General features: G+C 53.6%; 1 protein-coding gene across 1 annotated transcript in view; it reads right to left on the bottom strand.

Annotated features, from left to right (window-relative positions):
- The window catches only part of NPTXR (neuronal pentraxin receptor), a 36,175-nt gene that overhangs the window by 4,972 nt on the left and 16,368 nt on the right, over nt 1-14,835 (bottom strand). Inside the window, exons 3-5 of the mRNA XM_025048857.1 lie at nt 14,585-14,803; nt 2,337-2,562; nt 1,599-1,846 (exon numbers count right to left, since the gene is read on the bottom strand). Of these exons, the coding sequence (XP_024904625.1) occupies nt 1,599-1,846; nt 2,337-2,562; nt 14,585-14,803 (693 nt within the window). The remainder of the gene's footprint in view (nt 1-1,598; nt 1,847-2,336; nt 2,563-14,584; nt 14,804-14,835) is intronic.

Here is a 14,835-nt window from a genome sequence, read left to right as displayed (position 1 = left end):
CTCTTCTTCTCCGCCTAGGGTTCTTTCCCATCAATCTTTCCTCATTCCCCATGACCTAACCTGGCAGATTCACTCAGATCGGAAGGGACTAGTCAGTGTTGTTTTTCAGTTGTTTCCAAATAGTTTATTTACTCTCTAAGAGGCCTGTTGGCTCGTGTGGGGCTGAAGCCACATCCCCAGTCTCACCTCCTGAACACCTCACACAGTGCCTGGCATACAGCTGGGCACGAGACGTACAGGTGGCGGGGCATCAAGCCTCGGACTCAGAGGCCAGGAACCAAGTCCCTGTGGGACCCTGGGGAGGCTGCCCTTTCCTCCTTGGCCTTGGTTTCCTCATCTGCACAGTGAGGTCAGGAAGGGATGGCAAATATGCAGCCACCTTTGCCCCTCCCCCCACCGAAGGTAGACATGGCTAATCGATCATGAGCCTAGACTCAGCCTCAGAATGTTTCTCATCGCAGTGCTCCCGGAAGCCACTGCCGATGGATTAGAGTTGGCCTGGGAGATGAAAGGTACTTGCTGCCTGTGGATTTGGGGCTCCCGAAGGGCTCTTTCATCTCTTAAGTTCTTTGACATCACGATTTAACACAACGTTCTCTGAGGCCCACTTGGTGCCAGGTCTTGCTCTGGGCACTGGGGATACGAATCTAGTCTTAGCTGTAAATGAGCTGAGTCTGCAAGGGAGGCAAGGACTTCAGGGACAATATTACAAGACAAAATAACACAGGGGCCATTTGGAAGGTACATAGACGATAAAGACCCAGAGGACAATAAAGGCCTGTGGGAATGGACGACATGGAGACTAAATACATCTGGAAAGATAATGGACTTGGACCATTTCATTGCAAGGCAAACTAAGCAAAGGGTACAACAGGAGCAAAGGCTGAGAGGTCGGAATAAAAAGGAAACTGTGAGTAGCCTGTGAGGTTGATGGTCAAGAGAGTTCCAGAGGTTCCTGGAATCGAGCTGCTTTGTGCCCTGTCCATGGTGCTGAATTTTTTCTAAGAACTGAGTGCTGAGCTTGGGCAGAGCCAAGGACAGCAGCCAGGGGGTGTATGAAGAGAACAGGGTAGCAGGATATAGATATAGTTTAGCTTCTTAGGTCTTCTTAGGATGTATTGCATCACAAGAGAAATTCACTGCCCCCTGGGCCCATCTCCTTCCCCCACCTCCAGGACACCCATTAAAAGCACTTCTTGCTGAGCAGGGTTCCGGTGGGTTCTGGGAGGGGCCTCTCTATAAGTACGTCCTTGGACCTCTCTCTTTCTCCAGGAGAATGAGCAGGGCCCCCAGGACAGACACTTCTAGCCCTGCTCCTAGAGCTGGGTCACTGTGAGCCTCATGTGTCTCCCCTGTAAATGGGAACACCACACTCACGGTCTCTCTTGGACATGAGCCCCGCCTCCAGCCAGCCCCAGGTCCGGTTTGTCTTTGTATTCCCCAAACCCAACCTGGCATGCGGGAGGCTTGGCATGTGTGCTGAATACACTGAGTGGGAGAACTGAAAGGTCCCATAGGTGTGGGGGCCAGTGCAGTGCGATGCTCCCAAAAGGGTGACCCCTGCCCCCATCCCTCCCACACTGCCCGCCCCCACTGACCTTGTCGTTGATCAGCAGCTCCATGGGGTCGTGGCCCGCCTCCAGCAGCACAATCTCATTGGCCTGTCCTGGCACTGAGTAGGAGAAGGGGGTGCCCTGGCCAGTGCCCCCCGACCTGGACCGCAGCCACATGCAGATGGTGAAGGCGTAGAGCTCAGGCAGAGCCTTCCGCACGCGGGCATACATGTAGTTGTTGCGGATGGGGATGCTGATCTTGAAGGCATCAGGGGGGCTGTAGGCCGAGGACCCTAAGGAGGGTGGACAAGGGGGACACAGTAGGGGTCAGTGGAAACTGATGAGGGTGGGGTGGGCAGGGCACACTCCTGAATGGGGCTACTAGTCCCTGAGGACCTGCTATGTGAGGTCTAGATCCACTACTTACTGGCTGAGTGACTCTGGGTAAGTCATTTGACCTCTCTGAGGTTTAGTTTCCTCATCTATAAATGGAGATAATAACAATACCATCCCTGTGTGGTTTGTGAAGATTAAACCAGCTGATGTATCAAGTACTTATCCCACTCCCAGTCTAAAAAGTGCCAGAAAATACTAACTGTTAATAATGATAATGATCGTCCCCAGCTAGTCTCTCCCTCTTGTGTTTTGAAGCCTCCTCCCCACCATTTTAGCTTTAGCCTCTGGAGAGCATGAAAAGGTTTTTCCAGTTTATCTGCCATCCTGAGGACCCATCTGAGGACCGAGACTTCACCTGTTATGCCCTCTGCGGGGCCCAGGACCCACCGTGCTCCAGTTCGGCTATGCGGCCCTGCAGGGCATCCAGCTCCTTCTCCACCTCCTGCCGCTGCTGGTGGCTGCTGTGACTGAGGGCCACACGCTCCTTCTCCAGTGCCAGCACCTTGGCCAGCAGTTGCCCCTCCAGCTCATCCATCTTGGAATGCAGGGCGGTGGGCACCACAGGGGCAGGGGCAGGGGCAGCTGAGAAGTTCACACGGGCTGGGAGCTCCTGCTGTTCACAGGGTAGAGAAAGAGGCATGCGAGGTCACTCAGAGGGAGGAAAGAGAGGGACACAGGGCTCAGAGACCTCCCAACTCCTCAGGTGAACCTTAGCTTCCCCATATGCAAAGTGGGGCTGGCAATACCAGCTTCAGGCAATGAATGTGTGCTGGGTATCCAGAAGCATGTGGTTCATTAAGATCACAGAGTCAGTTAGCTCAGGCTTCAAATCCAGCTTGACCAAGGTCAGTCTGGGGCATGATGGTGAGCTGAAAGCAGGCTGGCTCCTGCCCTTGAGGACATCTCAGCCTACGGCGGGGTGGGCAACTGGCAGTGGAGCGCTAGAAACGCTCCCTGGGTGGTTCCGACCTACAGTCAGAGTTCTGAACCACAGCTGAGTCCTTCATAACCGGAAGGTTGTACACTGACTGGTCCTCGATGCGGGGAACTGTCTTAGTCTTTGCTCACCAAGCTTCTTTACAATGGTGCAAGGCCCTGTGTGGGCACTTGGCAGACTCAGAGGCTTCCGGAGTAGAGCTCCAGTAGGGTAGCCATCCAGGGTAGCATCACAGACACTGGAGTCAGACAGCCCAGGGTTCAAATCCAGCTTGAGAACTAACCTGCTGTGTGACCCTTAGCAATGCCTCTATCTCTCTGAAACCCTGGTTCCTCGCGTGCAACATGGGACAATTATACCTGTCTAGAAGGTTTGTGGGAATGATTAGGTGATCTCTGACACCCTGATCCTGCCCAGGATGAAGACAAAATGGTTTAGAGTCCCCTTCTTCTGCCTAAGACCCCAGCGGGCAGGAGAACTGGGCCAGAAGCCCGGGTGGATTCTCCTTCCCTGTCTCCTGCTGGAGGAGAGAGGAGGGCCGGGGAGGTCACGGGTTCAGACACTGGGAAGCAACAGTCTCTGGCAGACATGTCAGGGGAAATTAATAATTCAATAAGCTTCCAGGACTCAAATTAGACCTTCCTCTCTCCCCAGGGGCCCGGCAGTTCCACTCAGCCTTCCCTGGACTCTGCCCCTAGGCTTAGCCCCAGATCTGAGCTCAATGAATTCCGATTCCTTCACTGAGCAAATACTCAGTGAGCACCTGTGGTGGGCTGGGCCCTGGCCGGGTGCTGAAGAGACGGCTGAGGGCAAAGCAGAAAACCGAGGGCACAGCCTAACATTTCCTGGGTGCCCTGTGTCTCACATGGATGGCCCTGAGGCTGAGGGCAAGTATAGAAGACCCCTCCTCAGCCTCATCGATTTGCCTAGGCCTGGCCTTGCTAGTCATTTGCTGGGTGACATTGGACAGGTCCCTTAATCTCTCTGAACCTCTTTTCTAGCCATGTGATGAGGGGATAAATGTGTCCCCTGCCTCAAAGTGCTGGGAGGCAGAGAGGGTAGTATAGGCAGAGTGTCACTGCCACACTCAGCACCTGAGGGAAGGGAGATGTCACCACGGATAGTGACATGACCTGGAACTGAAGGGCTGGAGGGGCTGATACTCCATTCTGCCACTCCATCCTGAGAGTGGGGGTAGCTGGGCTAACCTCGAAGGGCCCAGCCCGAAGCTGGCCCCACAGACATGCGGCCTCTCCCCTGTCACACTAACCTTCACTATCTGGAAGGCTCTTTCTAACTCCCCAGGGTCCTAGGAATCCTGACTCTGCTGTGGCTAAAAACAAAGCCTTCTGTAAATGGGCACAACTGGCCCCGCTCTGGCCATCCCCAGGACAGAGGCAAGGATGGGAGAGTTGAAGTCGAGGCCTCATGGACTGTAAAAGCAGAATGTAAACTGTGAGCCTTGACTACATTAGCCGATGGGGAGCTCTCCACCTCCAGAACCTTCTCTTGACCATGGCAGCCCATGGAGCGACAGGGCCGGCCACCCACTGCGTTTTGAGGTGGCTGGACTTCCAGCAAACTGTGGGCTGAGGCGATTAGCTCAGAGTGCATTCGCCTCAGTGCCAGAAGGGTCGTGGCTGGGTCTCCTCTGCCCTGGCACCATCTGTCCTCAGTTTCCCTCCTTCCACTATGCCAGGCTTGGCATGAAGGGCACACATTTGAATGAGACAACGTGCCAGGCCCATCCTTGGCACTTTACACGTATTTACTCATGAATCCTCAAAGCCACTCACTTTGGTTGGTACTACTCTTAACGTCCCCATTTCACAGATGGGGAAACCGAGGCCTGAGTCCTTTTGTATTTTCTGTGTTGATGGGGCTGGGCAAAGCCGACACCTCTGGAGCCAAAGCCGCCTCTCTCCAGCGAAGAGTTCTCCTTCCTCCCTCAGAGGGAGGAAGACCTGCCAGGGAGGAACAGGCGTGGAGTGCTATTTACACAGACACGTTTCCAGGAGAAACCGTGCAGGCTGAGGGAGGTGGGTATACAAGCTGTTCTTTTGTCACAGCCACCAGCTCTGCCACCAACAGGAAGGCCAGGGAGGAGGTGGGCTCACCGGATCGTGTGTGGCCCCCTCCCCACCCCAGTGTCTGAATCAGAAGAACATGACTGGCCCCCACCCCAACTTTCCCATCTGCTTCAGGCGCGGGCTGTGCTGCGTGGGCTCCCAGCCTGATGCCAAGTGGGCCCTTAGCCCAAGATGGTGGGGGGCAGGATGATGCCATCATCGCCCCCACTCGGGTCTTGATGCAGCAGGAAGATGGGGGCTCGGAACCCACAGTCTGTTGTGCTGGGAGTCCGGGGTGGGCTTTGGTGTAAGTGTACAGGGCCTGAGCCAGAGCCCAGGGTTCTAGTCCAGCTCAGTGCCAACATGCTGGGCTCATTAGCACTGGTAATAAGAATGCTAACGGCAGCTGTCGTCATTGTCAGGCTGTGTGCCAGGTTCTGCACCAAGGAAGCACTGTGAAAACATGCCACAGCCCCTGTTGACAACCTGGGTAGGAGGCCCACTTTATAGATGAGGGAACCGAAGCTCAGAGAGGTGAAGTCACCTGCCTATGGTCATATAGTTGCAAAGTGGCAAAGCCAGAACCCCAGCCAGACCCTTCTGATTCCAGAACCTGTTCTCATTCTTCCATCCTATCCTGACAGTCTGGGTCAAGAGGGCAGAGTGCCGGCTGCCCTGCCTGCCTCGAGGGCCAGCAGAAGACTACCTCACAGCCACGAGAAGGATGGGAGGGTCTGTCAGGCTCTGTCAGGCCGCGGTTTGGGGCAGCTTCACAGAGGGGCCTGGATAGAAAGGACCTGTCTGTGCAAAGTGGCTCAGAGGCCAGGAGGATGTGTGGATGACCCAACCGCCTTGTCCCTAGGTGGGGACTGCTCCGTTCCTTTGGGGAGCAGAAGGAAGGTGGTGGCTTCAGGGCCAGAGACTTACCCTCTGCACAGCTTACCCTGGACCAGGACAGCATGAGGTCCAGCTCCAGGGGCGGCAGGGCAGTATGGGAAGAGAACAGGCCTGGTGTGGGTCAGGTCTCCTCACCTCCCCCATCTGGTCATCCCTCACGTGCTGTGCGAGTCTACCCGGGCCCACACTCTGGCTCCACCAGCCCAGTGACCTTGTTATGTAAAGCTGCAGTGGGTCAGTTTCCCTATCAGCAAGAAGGGTACAACAACAATATCTCATCACATTGTAGTGAAAATTAAACGCGTTAACAGATATAAGGCCCTGGTAGCAGAGTTGGTACATGTCGTGCTATGTAAGTGTCAGTAATTATCATTATTACTAATACTACTTAAAAATCTCCCAAAGGAGCCAACCATTCTCCACCTCCAACATTAATCTTTTTGTTCAATCATTATATATAGAGAGAGAAGTAACAGAAGAACAGTTAGGTTCCATTTAAATAAAGTTTCAAAGATTCAAAACTAGATCACATATTTGTAAAAGCACAAAGAAATGAATGGAGAGAGAAATGCGAAGGCAGGACGGTGGCGACCCTCTCTTGGGGCTGAGTGGGGAGGCTCGGAGGCACAGCAGCCGGTCGCCAACGTTCTGGTTCTGGAGCCTGGGTGGGGACCTGAATGGTATTCTCTATACCTCTGTGTATGTCTGAGAACCTTCACCATGATTTTCTTTAAAAAATGGGAAAAAAATTGAAAAGCAGAGTCTCCGAGGGTAGAACCTAACCCTGAATCTTAACCATAGCCTCACTTGGCCCCTTTGCCTCTCCCTAGTCCAGGCCACCACTGTCCCCTGGGCTCCTAGCCTGGCCCTTCTCCAGACAGCAGCCAGAAGCAGCCGCCTAACTGCAAATCCAGCCATGTTGTTTAAAATCTTTCAATAGTCCCCCTCCCTCCAGATCTCAGCTCTCATTACCCCCCTGCAGGCTACACTTCATTCCCGCTGAAAGTCCCCAGCTGCCCCAGATGCCTCTCACCCTAGGGCCCCTGCTTGTGCTGTTCCTTCTGCCAAGAACACTCTTCCCCCTCCCACCCCACCTTCTCTGGCCAGTGACTGCTCACCCTCCAGATGGCGGCTTCCCTGACGCCTGAGCTAAGATGCTCCAAGGAAGAAGGAAAGAGGGTTTCTCTGGAGGGACTGCAGAGTACTCATTCACTCATTCATCCATCCATCCATCCATCCATTCGTCAACTGTACTGTGGCCACACAATACCATGGGTACAGGCATGACTCTCATGTCAGACAGGCCCGTGCCGTTTCCAGGCTCCCCACCTACTGAATCTGTGGACCTGGGCAAAGTGTTCAAGTCTCGTAACCTTTAGTTTCCTCAACTGTAAAATTGGGATAACACTAGTATCTACATTTTGGGATAAAAGTAATGACAAAGCGAAAGAACAAATGTGAAGTTTGTCATATAATAAGTAGCTGATAAATGGCCATAACCAATATTATTATTGTCATTTGTTGTTACTGAGAGGCAGGAAGGCACGGCGAATAGGAACCATGTGGGCGCAGGCCCTGGAGCCAGACGCCAAGACCGAAATCCCAGCTGAGTGACCAAGGCGAGATTCTTAACCTCTCTGCACCTCTGTTTCTTCATCCGAGAAATGGGGATGGTAATAGTGCATTAGTTCCTGTGGGACTATTGTTAAGGCCCGTAGGACAGGCCGGCATAGAGGATGCACTCAGCCCTGCAGCCTCTTACAAGTGCCAGGTGCTGCGTCTCCAGAGGTGAATAAGGTGTACTCAGCTGGAGGCAGACTTGTCTTGCTGTGACAGCAAGAGCACCAACAAGGAGCCACCAGCTTTGCCCTGGTGGCAGGGGCATGGGGTGACGCAAGGAAGGCCTCTCAGAGGGGCCATCTTGCTCCCCTCGTCCCTCCCCAGGAGCCAGCCCAGCTGCTCTGTCTCTGCCTAACCCTGCAGGAAAGGTCAGGAGAGCAGGCAGCAGAGCCAGATCGATCTCTGGTCCTGGCCCCCGGTGCCAATTTGGAGCTGTAATGAACAGAAGACAGATGGGCCTCTGTGTGCCGGAGTGCCAAGTCAAGGTGTGTGGTGAGGGCGAGGACAGGGGAGGAGGAGAAGGCTCTCGGGAGGTCTGTCCCATACACCCTCCTGGGCTCTGAGGCCCCAGAGTAAGTGATAGGACACCCCCACCCCAGGCCCCCTCGCCTCTCCCTTCAAGCACGCCTGCTTAAGCGGCTGCGTTGTGAGGCCACAGAGTTCCCTCTCAGGCCTTGCCTGCCCACACACCTTCAGAGCCCGGCCATTTTTCTGCAGCAAAGACCAAGGCCCCCACCCTCAGGCCATGTTTACAGAAAATCCTGGTTGCGGTCTTGGCTCAGCTTCTGGTGCTGTGTGGCCTCCAGGAAGCCACTCAGCTTCTCTGATCCTTAGCTTCCCCTGAGTCATATGAGAGCGCAAAGGCACACAAGTGCTTCCACTCTGGGTTGGCTGCCACAGTTCTTGTCCCCAGGGTTAGGTGGGGATCACGTCCCGGGAAAATCACACGACATTCTCACTAGGTGCGGAGCGCCAGCCTCTGACCTCCTCTTACCTCTCCCCAGGGAGGGACTTCACAAAATGGCAATAAGCATAGAAAAGGTGCTCAACATTATGAGTCATGGGAGGAAGACAAATTAAAACCACAATGAGAGCACTGCACGCCCACCAGAATGGGGAGCGTTTTTAAAATGACCATACCAAGGCTGGCAAGATTCACACGTGGGTGGGCGTGTACATGCTCACTGCCGCCCTGCAAAAGCGTTCGGCAGCTCCATCGAAAGCTAAATATATGCCTCTTCTGGGACCCGGGCACCCCACTCCTGCAGATGCAGCCAGGAGAAAGGAGAGCGTACAGCCACCGAAAGACATCACAAGATGTTCACGGCAGCTTAATCGGTAATAACCCCAAACCGGAAACAACCCAAATGTGCCTCCATAGAAGAATGCGTAAGTCGATGAAGGCATCTCCATACATGGAAACGCTACACGGCATTGAAAAATGAGCCACTGACACACACAGTATGACCAAATGCCAGACATAATGTTCAATGAAAAGACCAGACACAAAGGGGTACAGCTGTCTGAGTCCAAGTGAATGAAGTTCGAACATGGATGAAACTGATCTGTGGTAACAGGAGCCGACACAGTGGTACCTCTGGGGAAGTACGGACTCTGGCAGTCACCAAGGAGCCTTCTGGGGCACTGGAAGTGTTCTGACTCTTGGGTGGTGCTTCCATGGGTGTCTCCATAAATACATTTTCATCGAGGTGTGCACTTAAGGTTTGTGTCTTGTATAAGTAAGACATGCAAGCTCTTACATGTCTCGAATGTAAGACATACCTCAAAAAAAATTATAAAAGTCCCATAGGGAAGGCCCTGCCTTCTGCCCAAGCAGCTCCTGCCAGGCTTGGAATAACAGGTTTCCTCTCTTGAGGGAAGGCCTGCCAGAGGTGAAGGGCCTCAAAGACACAGGATGACAGAGCACTGGGGGTCCTCGGGGTGTCCTGCCCAGCCCTGCCATTTGACGGATAGGGAAACTGAGGATCAGAGAGATCCGAGGCCACAGGGAGCAGGTTCCAGAGCTGGGGCTTAAAATACCAGATTTCTTGCCATAGTGAATGTGCCTCACTGGCAGGAGTAGGGGTTAAGGGCTTCCCAGTGCGGGTGCCCCACCTGGAGATGGGGAGAGGCCAGTGACAGGGAGAGGTGGCTGGAAGGCCCTGAGGTTCCATGTCCTCTAACAAAAGGCCAATGAGCAGAAAGAACCTCTTATGTTGGCCCCCTTCATGGCCACAGAAGTGGGGTCAGGAGGACCAGCCCCCCACAGAGCAGAAGCTTCCAGAATGGGCCACAATATAAGAGAAAAGTAAAAGCAACCAACAGATTTTAGAAAGGGCACCAGTAAGTTCTCTAAGTCACTGTGTTTATCTGCAGACTTCCCTGAGGAACTGGCGGTCTGGGAGTCGGTGGATGGAGGCCTGAGGGCTGCACACATATGTAACTCCCACCCCAATTCCTATCAGGAGGCATCTGCCCAAGAACTCAGAATTTAGAGACCAAAGGGCCTGGGTCAAACCTAGCCCATCCTTCCACCCCTTTTACAGATAAGAAAACGGAGGCTCAAAGAGATTAACCTAAAGTCACAAGCAAGAACTCACCTTTATGCCACAATCCTCCCTATTTCAGAGAATATTTAGAGCTGAAAGGTGTTTAGGGAGCATCTGGCCCACTGTGTCATTTTACAGAGGGGAAACCAAGCAGGGATGGGGGTTGCCTGGCTCCGATTTCTCCAGACTCTCTGAGCCTCTGCTTTTATCTGTAAGATGGGAATGTGTACAGCCTACTTCATAGGGCTGAAGACTGGATAAACTAATACATATGTAGTAAGTGCCGAATAAACATTACTTCTTGTTATTGCTATTTATTGTTATCAGCTAAGCTCCCATGAGAGCCTCTTGATTATCTTGCCAGCCAGCAGGACGAGCCTGTGAGGACTGGCCCTCATCACTCTGGGTGAGCCAAGGCAGAAACGGCCCAGGGCACTATCGAGCAAGAGGCACTGCCCTCACCTGTCTTTCTCACTCTCCTGAAGGTAGTTGAGGTTGTAGACTTAATGATGAAGAATGAGGGCTCTGGAGCCAGACACTGATAATGTCAAATTTAGGCACCAAGGCTGTGTGACCTTGGGCTGGTTTCTTAACCTCTCTGAACCTTGGTTTCTTCATTTGTAAAAGGTGGATAGAATAGCACCTCCCTCATAGAGATTTTATGAGAATTAAATGAGATAATGTGCAGTGCCCGACTCACGGTAAGCGCTCAGTAAGTGTGAGCTAAAACTGTTATTAAGTCAAGGGTCTTCTGCGACCACCACTGGGGCGTTCCTTACCATGGCTCCCAATCCAGGATCGGGGAGGTGACCAGCTGGCCAGGCCAGGATAAAGATGCGGTTTATGTCAGAGAATTACTGCTTAAATCAACCTCGAGGTTTCATTTCACACATAAATTAGTGTAAAATTAGAACACCGAAACATGCCTACATAGCTGGTTGCCACATAAATCATCCAACCCTTCTGGAAAGTGGTTCTTGGCCACAGCCATAAGAAGTCAATATCCTCTGACCCAGTAATACCACTCCTGGGAACTCAGCCTAAAGAAATAATTCAACAGACTTAAAAAGAAAAAAAACCAAATATCCACATGAAATTGATCCCGCAGTGAGCATCTAGAAGAAGAATAACGAGAAACAACCTACATTTCCAGCAACAAGAGATGGTCAGGGGACGGATGGATGGTAGAGTCCACGGTGGACCCGGGATATTATGGCTATTAAAGGGTAATTACCAGCAATGCTGCCAGCTCTGGAACAATGTCTACATTTGGATAAAGGACCAAAAGGGAGCTGCAAAAACAAATAAAATAGTAGAATTAAATGTGATTCCCCCACAAAAAGAAGTTTGACTTCTTTCAATTAATAGCAACAACAATAACAAAAATAAAAACATAGACAAGAAGACAAACGACTTCTCCTATGCCCTCGAACGTGGCTCCCACATGAGGCCTGGCGGGGAGAGGCTGGGCCAGCGTGACCTTCCCTCTGCTTTGGTAGTTGGCCTGGTGGGGTGGGAGAGGGGTGATGCAGAGATGTGCCAGGTGGGGATGAACAGGGATGTGCTGAGGATTATGGGAGCACGGGTGGAGGTAGGCAGTGGACAGAGTGTGATGCAGGAGGGCCTCTGGGAGAAAGTGTCCTCAGAACACTCTTAAATGAGGATGGGCACTCTGGGGGAAGTCTAGGCAGAGGCAGGAATGAACTGGGAGATGGGCCAGATCCAAAATGGCAGCCTGGAAGGAAGCTGAGGAGTTTGCACCATAGGGGATCCTATGGGCTTAAGGACAATCCTTGGGGCTGCCTGGAGGAAGATGGATGGAAGGTTGTATCTGGGGCTGGGAGACCAGCGAGGCTGCTGCAAGGATCCACAGAGTGATGTGGCTGACTGGCAGGAGGAGGGAAGAGGAGGACTCAACCATGGCTTCTCAGAGCACACCTGAGAAGTCAGAGGACCTGAATTCAGGTTGGGACCCAATGATGGTAGGGGGCCAGTGGGCCGTCCAGAGGGAGGTGCTCAGCAAGCAGCTGGAGCTCAGGAGAGAAACCTGGGCTGGAGATAAATTGGTTCGAGGTGCTACAGTGGAATGGATGTTGGAAGCCTCAGGGTGCAGCTGAGCTCACCCAAAAAAGTAAGAGGAGAGCCAGGAGGAGCGCAAACATTAAGGAGGACCCTGAAAGGGGACAGAGAAGCAGAGAGGGAGGAGGGGCAGACAAGAGGTGTCTAGAAGCCAAGAGCATGGAGATCTGTAGGAGGGAATGATCGACGGGGTCAGATGTCAGAGAGGGGGCCAGCAAGATAAGGACTGAAACATTCTGTTCAGTTTATCAACTCTGGTGATGCCGCCATGAGCCCTTTCGGTGTGCCATGGTGGGAGAGAGATGAGTGGGGAGAAAGTAGACCCTGAAAATCTGGGGGCATCCTTTTGAGAATATTGGATGAGAAGAGACGGGAGAAACTAGACGGGGGCTAATGAATAGATGGAGTTCAACTGAGACCAGTCGTCTGATCCCCCCGTCTGCTGGGCTCCAGACCCCAGCTCCTCCAAAGACCCCCAAAGACACTGGCTCTGCCGCTGCCAGGCTCAGAAGGCAGACCTGGTGGGCGAGCAGCCTCTGCCTTTTTCTCTCCATGTCCACTGCAGTCAGAAAGCAAGAGGGGTGTGTGTAGCAAAGCCGGGACTACCCCAACCTGGGAAAAGGACCGGGTGCCAAATCCCAGCCACCAGGATACCCCCAGCATCAGCAGGCTGAGTGGAGAGGAGCTCACCCTGCCAAATGCACAGATGCTGGGGAAACAGGTCCAGGACAAGGTGCCCTGCCAGCCCCAGACATGGGAGGAAACACGGGTGCCATCTGGGTGTGTGAGCAGGGGCTAGGGCAGGCAAGAGGAAGTTTTTTGAAAACCAAATATATATATTTTTTACATTAATAGTCTAGTTCCTAAAAAGAAATTTTGTTCCCCTTTTTATTTTTGGCTATTTAAAACATTAGTAATGTTATAGCTTAATGATAAAAATAGCAATGACTCAAATTGATTGAGCATATCTCTGCCAGACACTGTTCTGGGTCCTTGACAAAGACTAACTCACTCAATCCTCCTAACACTCCAATGTGGTAGGTGCTATTATTGCCCCCATTTTACAGGTGAGGAGATTGAAACTCCCCTTCACTGACGACTTTCAGTATTTCCCTGATTATTATTATTATTTCCTGCTCTTGACTCTCATCCTAGAAATCCTCCAGGGTAGAGTGGGAAAAGGGGTTGCTGGTGGGAGAGACAAGACCCCCAGACTTTCCTTCTGCCTCTGCTGCCCACCTTAGAGGTCTCTGAGGCCCAGGTTTCTCACCTGTAAGGTGAGAGGATTGTCTGTGAAAGCTGTCAGGCTGCCCTCTGACACCCTGTGGGGTGGGTGCGGACACCAGCACAGACTTTGTGGAGCGCCACAGGACCATGGGCGTGGCCAGCCCTCCACCTGGGCATCACCTGTGCTGCTTGGCCAGAGATTTAACTGAGAGAGCCACAGGAGAGGGGGAGTCCCTACATTTCCTTTCTTCCAGCCCCTCCCCTTCCTCTGCCTTTGCCAGCTGCACCCGGCTTGGGAGGAGAGTAAAGGGGGCAGCAAGTGCTTTGGCCTTTCTCCCCCCTCCTTCTACAGGTCCGATTTTGTCGCTAACGCCCTCCCAAGATGTCTGTCTTGTCAGTCTGTCCAGCTCCCTCTCCAAAAAGGTTCTCACAGGGAGGTAGGAATGTGGCGACTTCGAGGGAGAAATGACTGGCCCAGGGTGGCCTCTCCGTCGGACCTCTTGTGTCTGACCCCAAGCCTGAGCCAAGAATGTCTGAAAAAGGTGAGTGGAGGAGGAAGAACTCAGGTGGGGTCCTATTCGCCACTCAGTCCCCATCCCAGAGCTGCCGGCTTCCAAGTATCCTGGCTGGGCCAGCACCACCTGAGCTCCTGCCTCCAGGCCCGTGGTCCGGTCCTCGGTGGGGCATACGGGGGTCCAAAGCCGTGAGGGGCGCGCGGGTTTAGCCTGTGGTACACTCTGCTCCCCGCTCTTCGGCAGGAGGGGAGCCCGCGAGTCCTATGCACAGCACATGGATTTCCTGACCAGAGGGAGTGCGTGCTGGTGCTGCTTTGGGGGCGTGTGGCAGAAGGAAATGAAACGGACATTTAATGAGGTCCTAGTACGTGCCGAGCATTTCACACACCTACATTTTAATCAATCCGCACGCCAAGTGGACACTTATACCCGCTTTACAGACGCCGAAACCGAGGCTTACAGAGGTGTCTGGAGGAAAACCGAGCCCTTCTCCTGCGCCGCGGCGTCAGCCTCTGGCCCGCATGTCCTACCGGAATCCTCGCTTCTCGCCGGCGAGGAAGGAACCATCATCCCCTTTACACAGATGGTAGATCTGAGGCTTAGAGACTCGCCCCCGTCCCCCGCCAGGGTCCGCCAGGGACCCTCAGCGCGGCGGTGGCGGCGGGAGCATGAGACGCCCGAGAGTGGCCCCTCCCATCCCCCCAGCCCCCCACGACGGCACGGCGCTGGGCGCGGCGCTCACCTCGATGCGGTCGATGCGGTCCCGGAGGGCGCGCACGGCGTCCTCCAGCTCTAGGATGAGCGCGGGCGAGTCCCAGGGCCCGTCGGCCATGGCGTCTCGGCGGGGCCCGGCGTCCTGGAGGCCGCGCGGCAGGCCGCTCTCGCAGCGGCCCAGCTTGCCGGTGAGCTCGCGGATGGTGTCCTGGTCCGCGCGGATGCGCGCCTCCTGCTGCAGCGCCGTCTGTTAAATATGACAACAATTTCATTTAAAAA

The sequence above is a fragment of the Pteropus alecto genome, unplaced genomic scaffold, assembly GCF_000325575.1.
Source record: "Pteropus alecto unplaced genomic scaffold, ASM32557v1 scaffold6, whole genome shotgun sequence".
In the NCBI taxonomy this organism is placed as follows: domain Eukaryota; kingdom Metazoa; phylum Chordata; class Mammalia; order Chiroptera; family Pteropodidae; genus Pteropus; species Pteropus alecto.
This window is presented reverse-complemented; position numbering and strand designations above follow the sequence as displayed.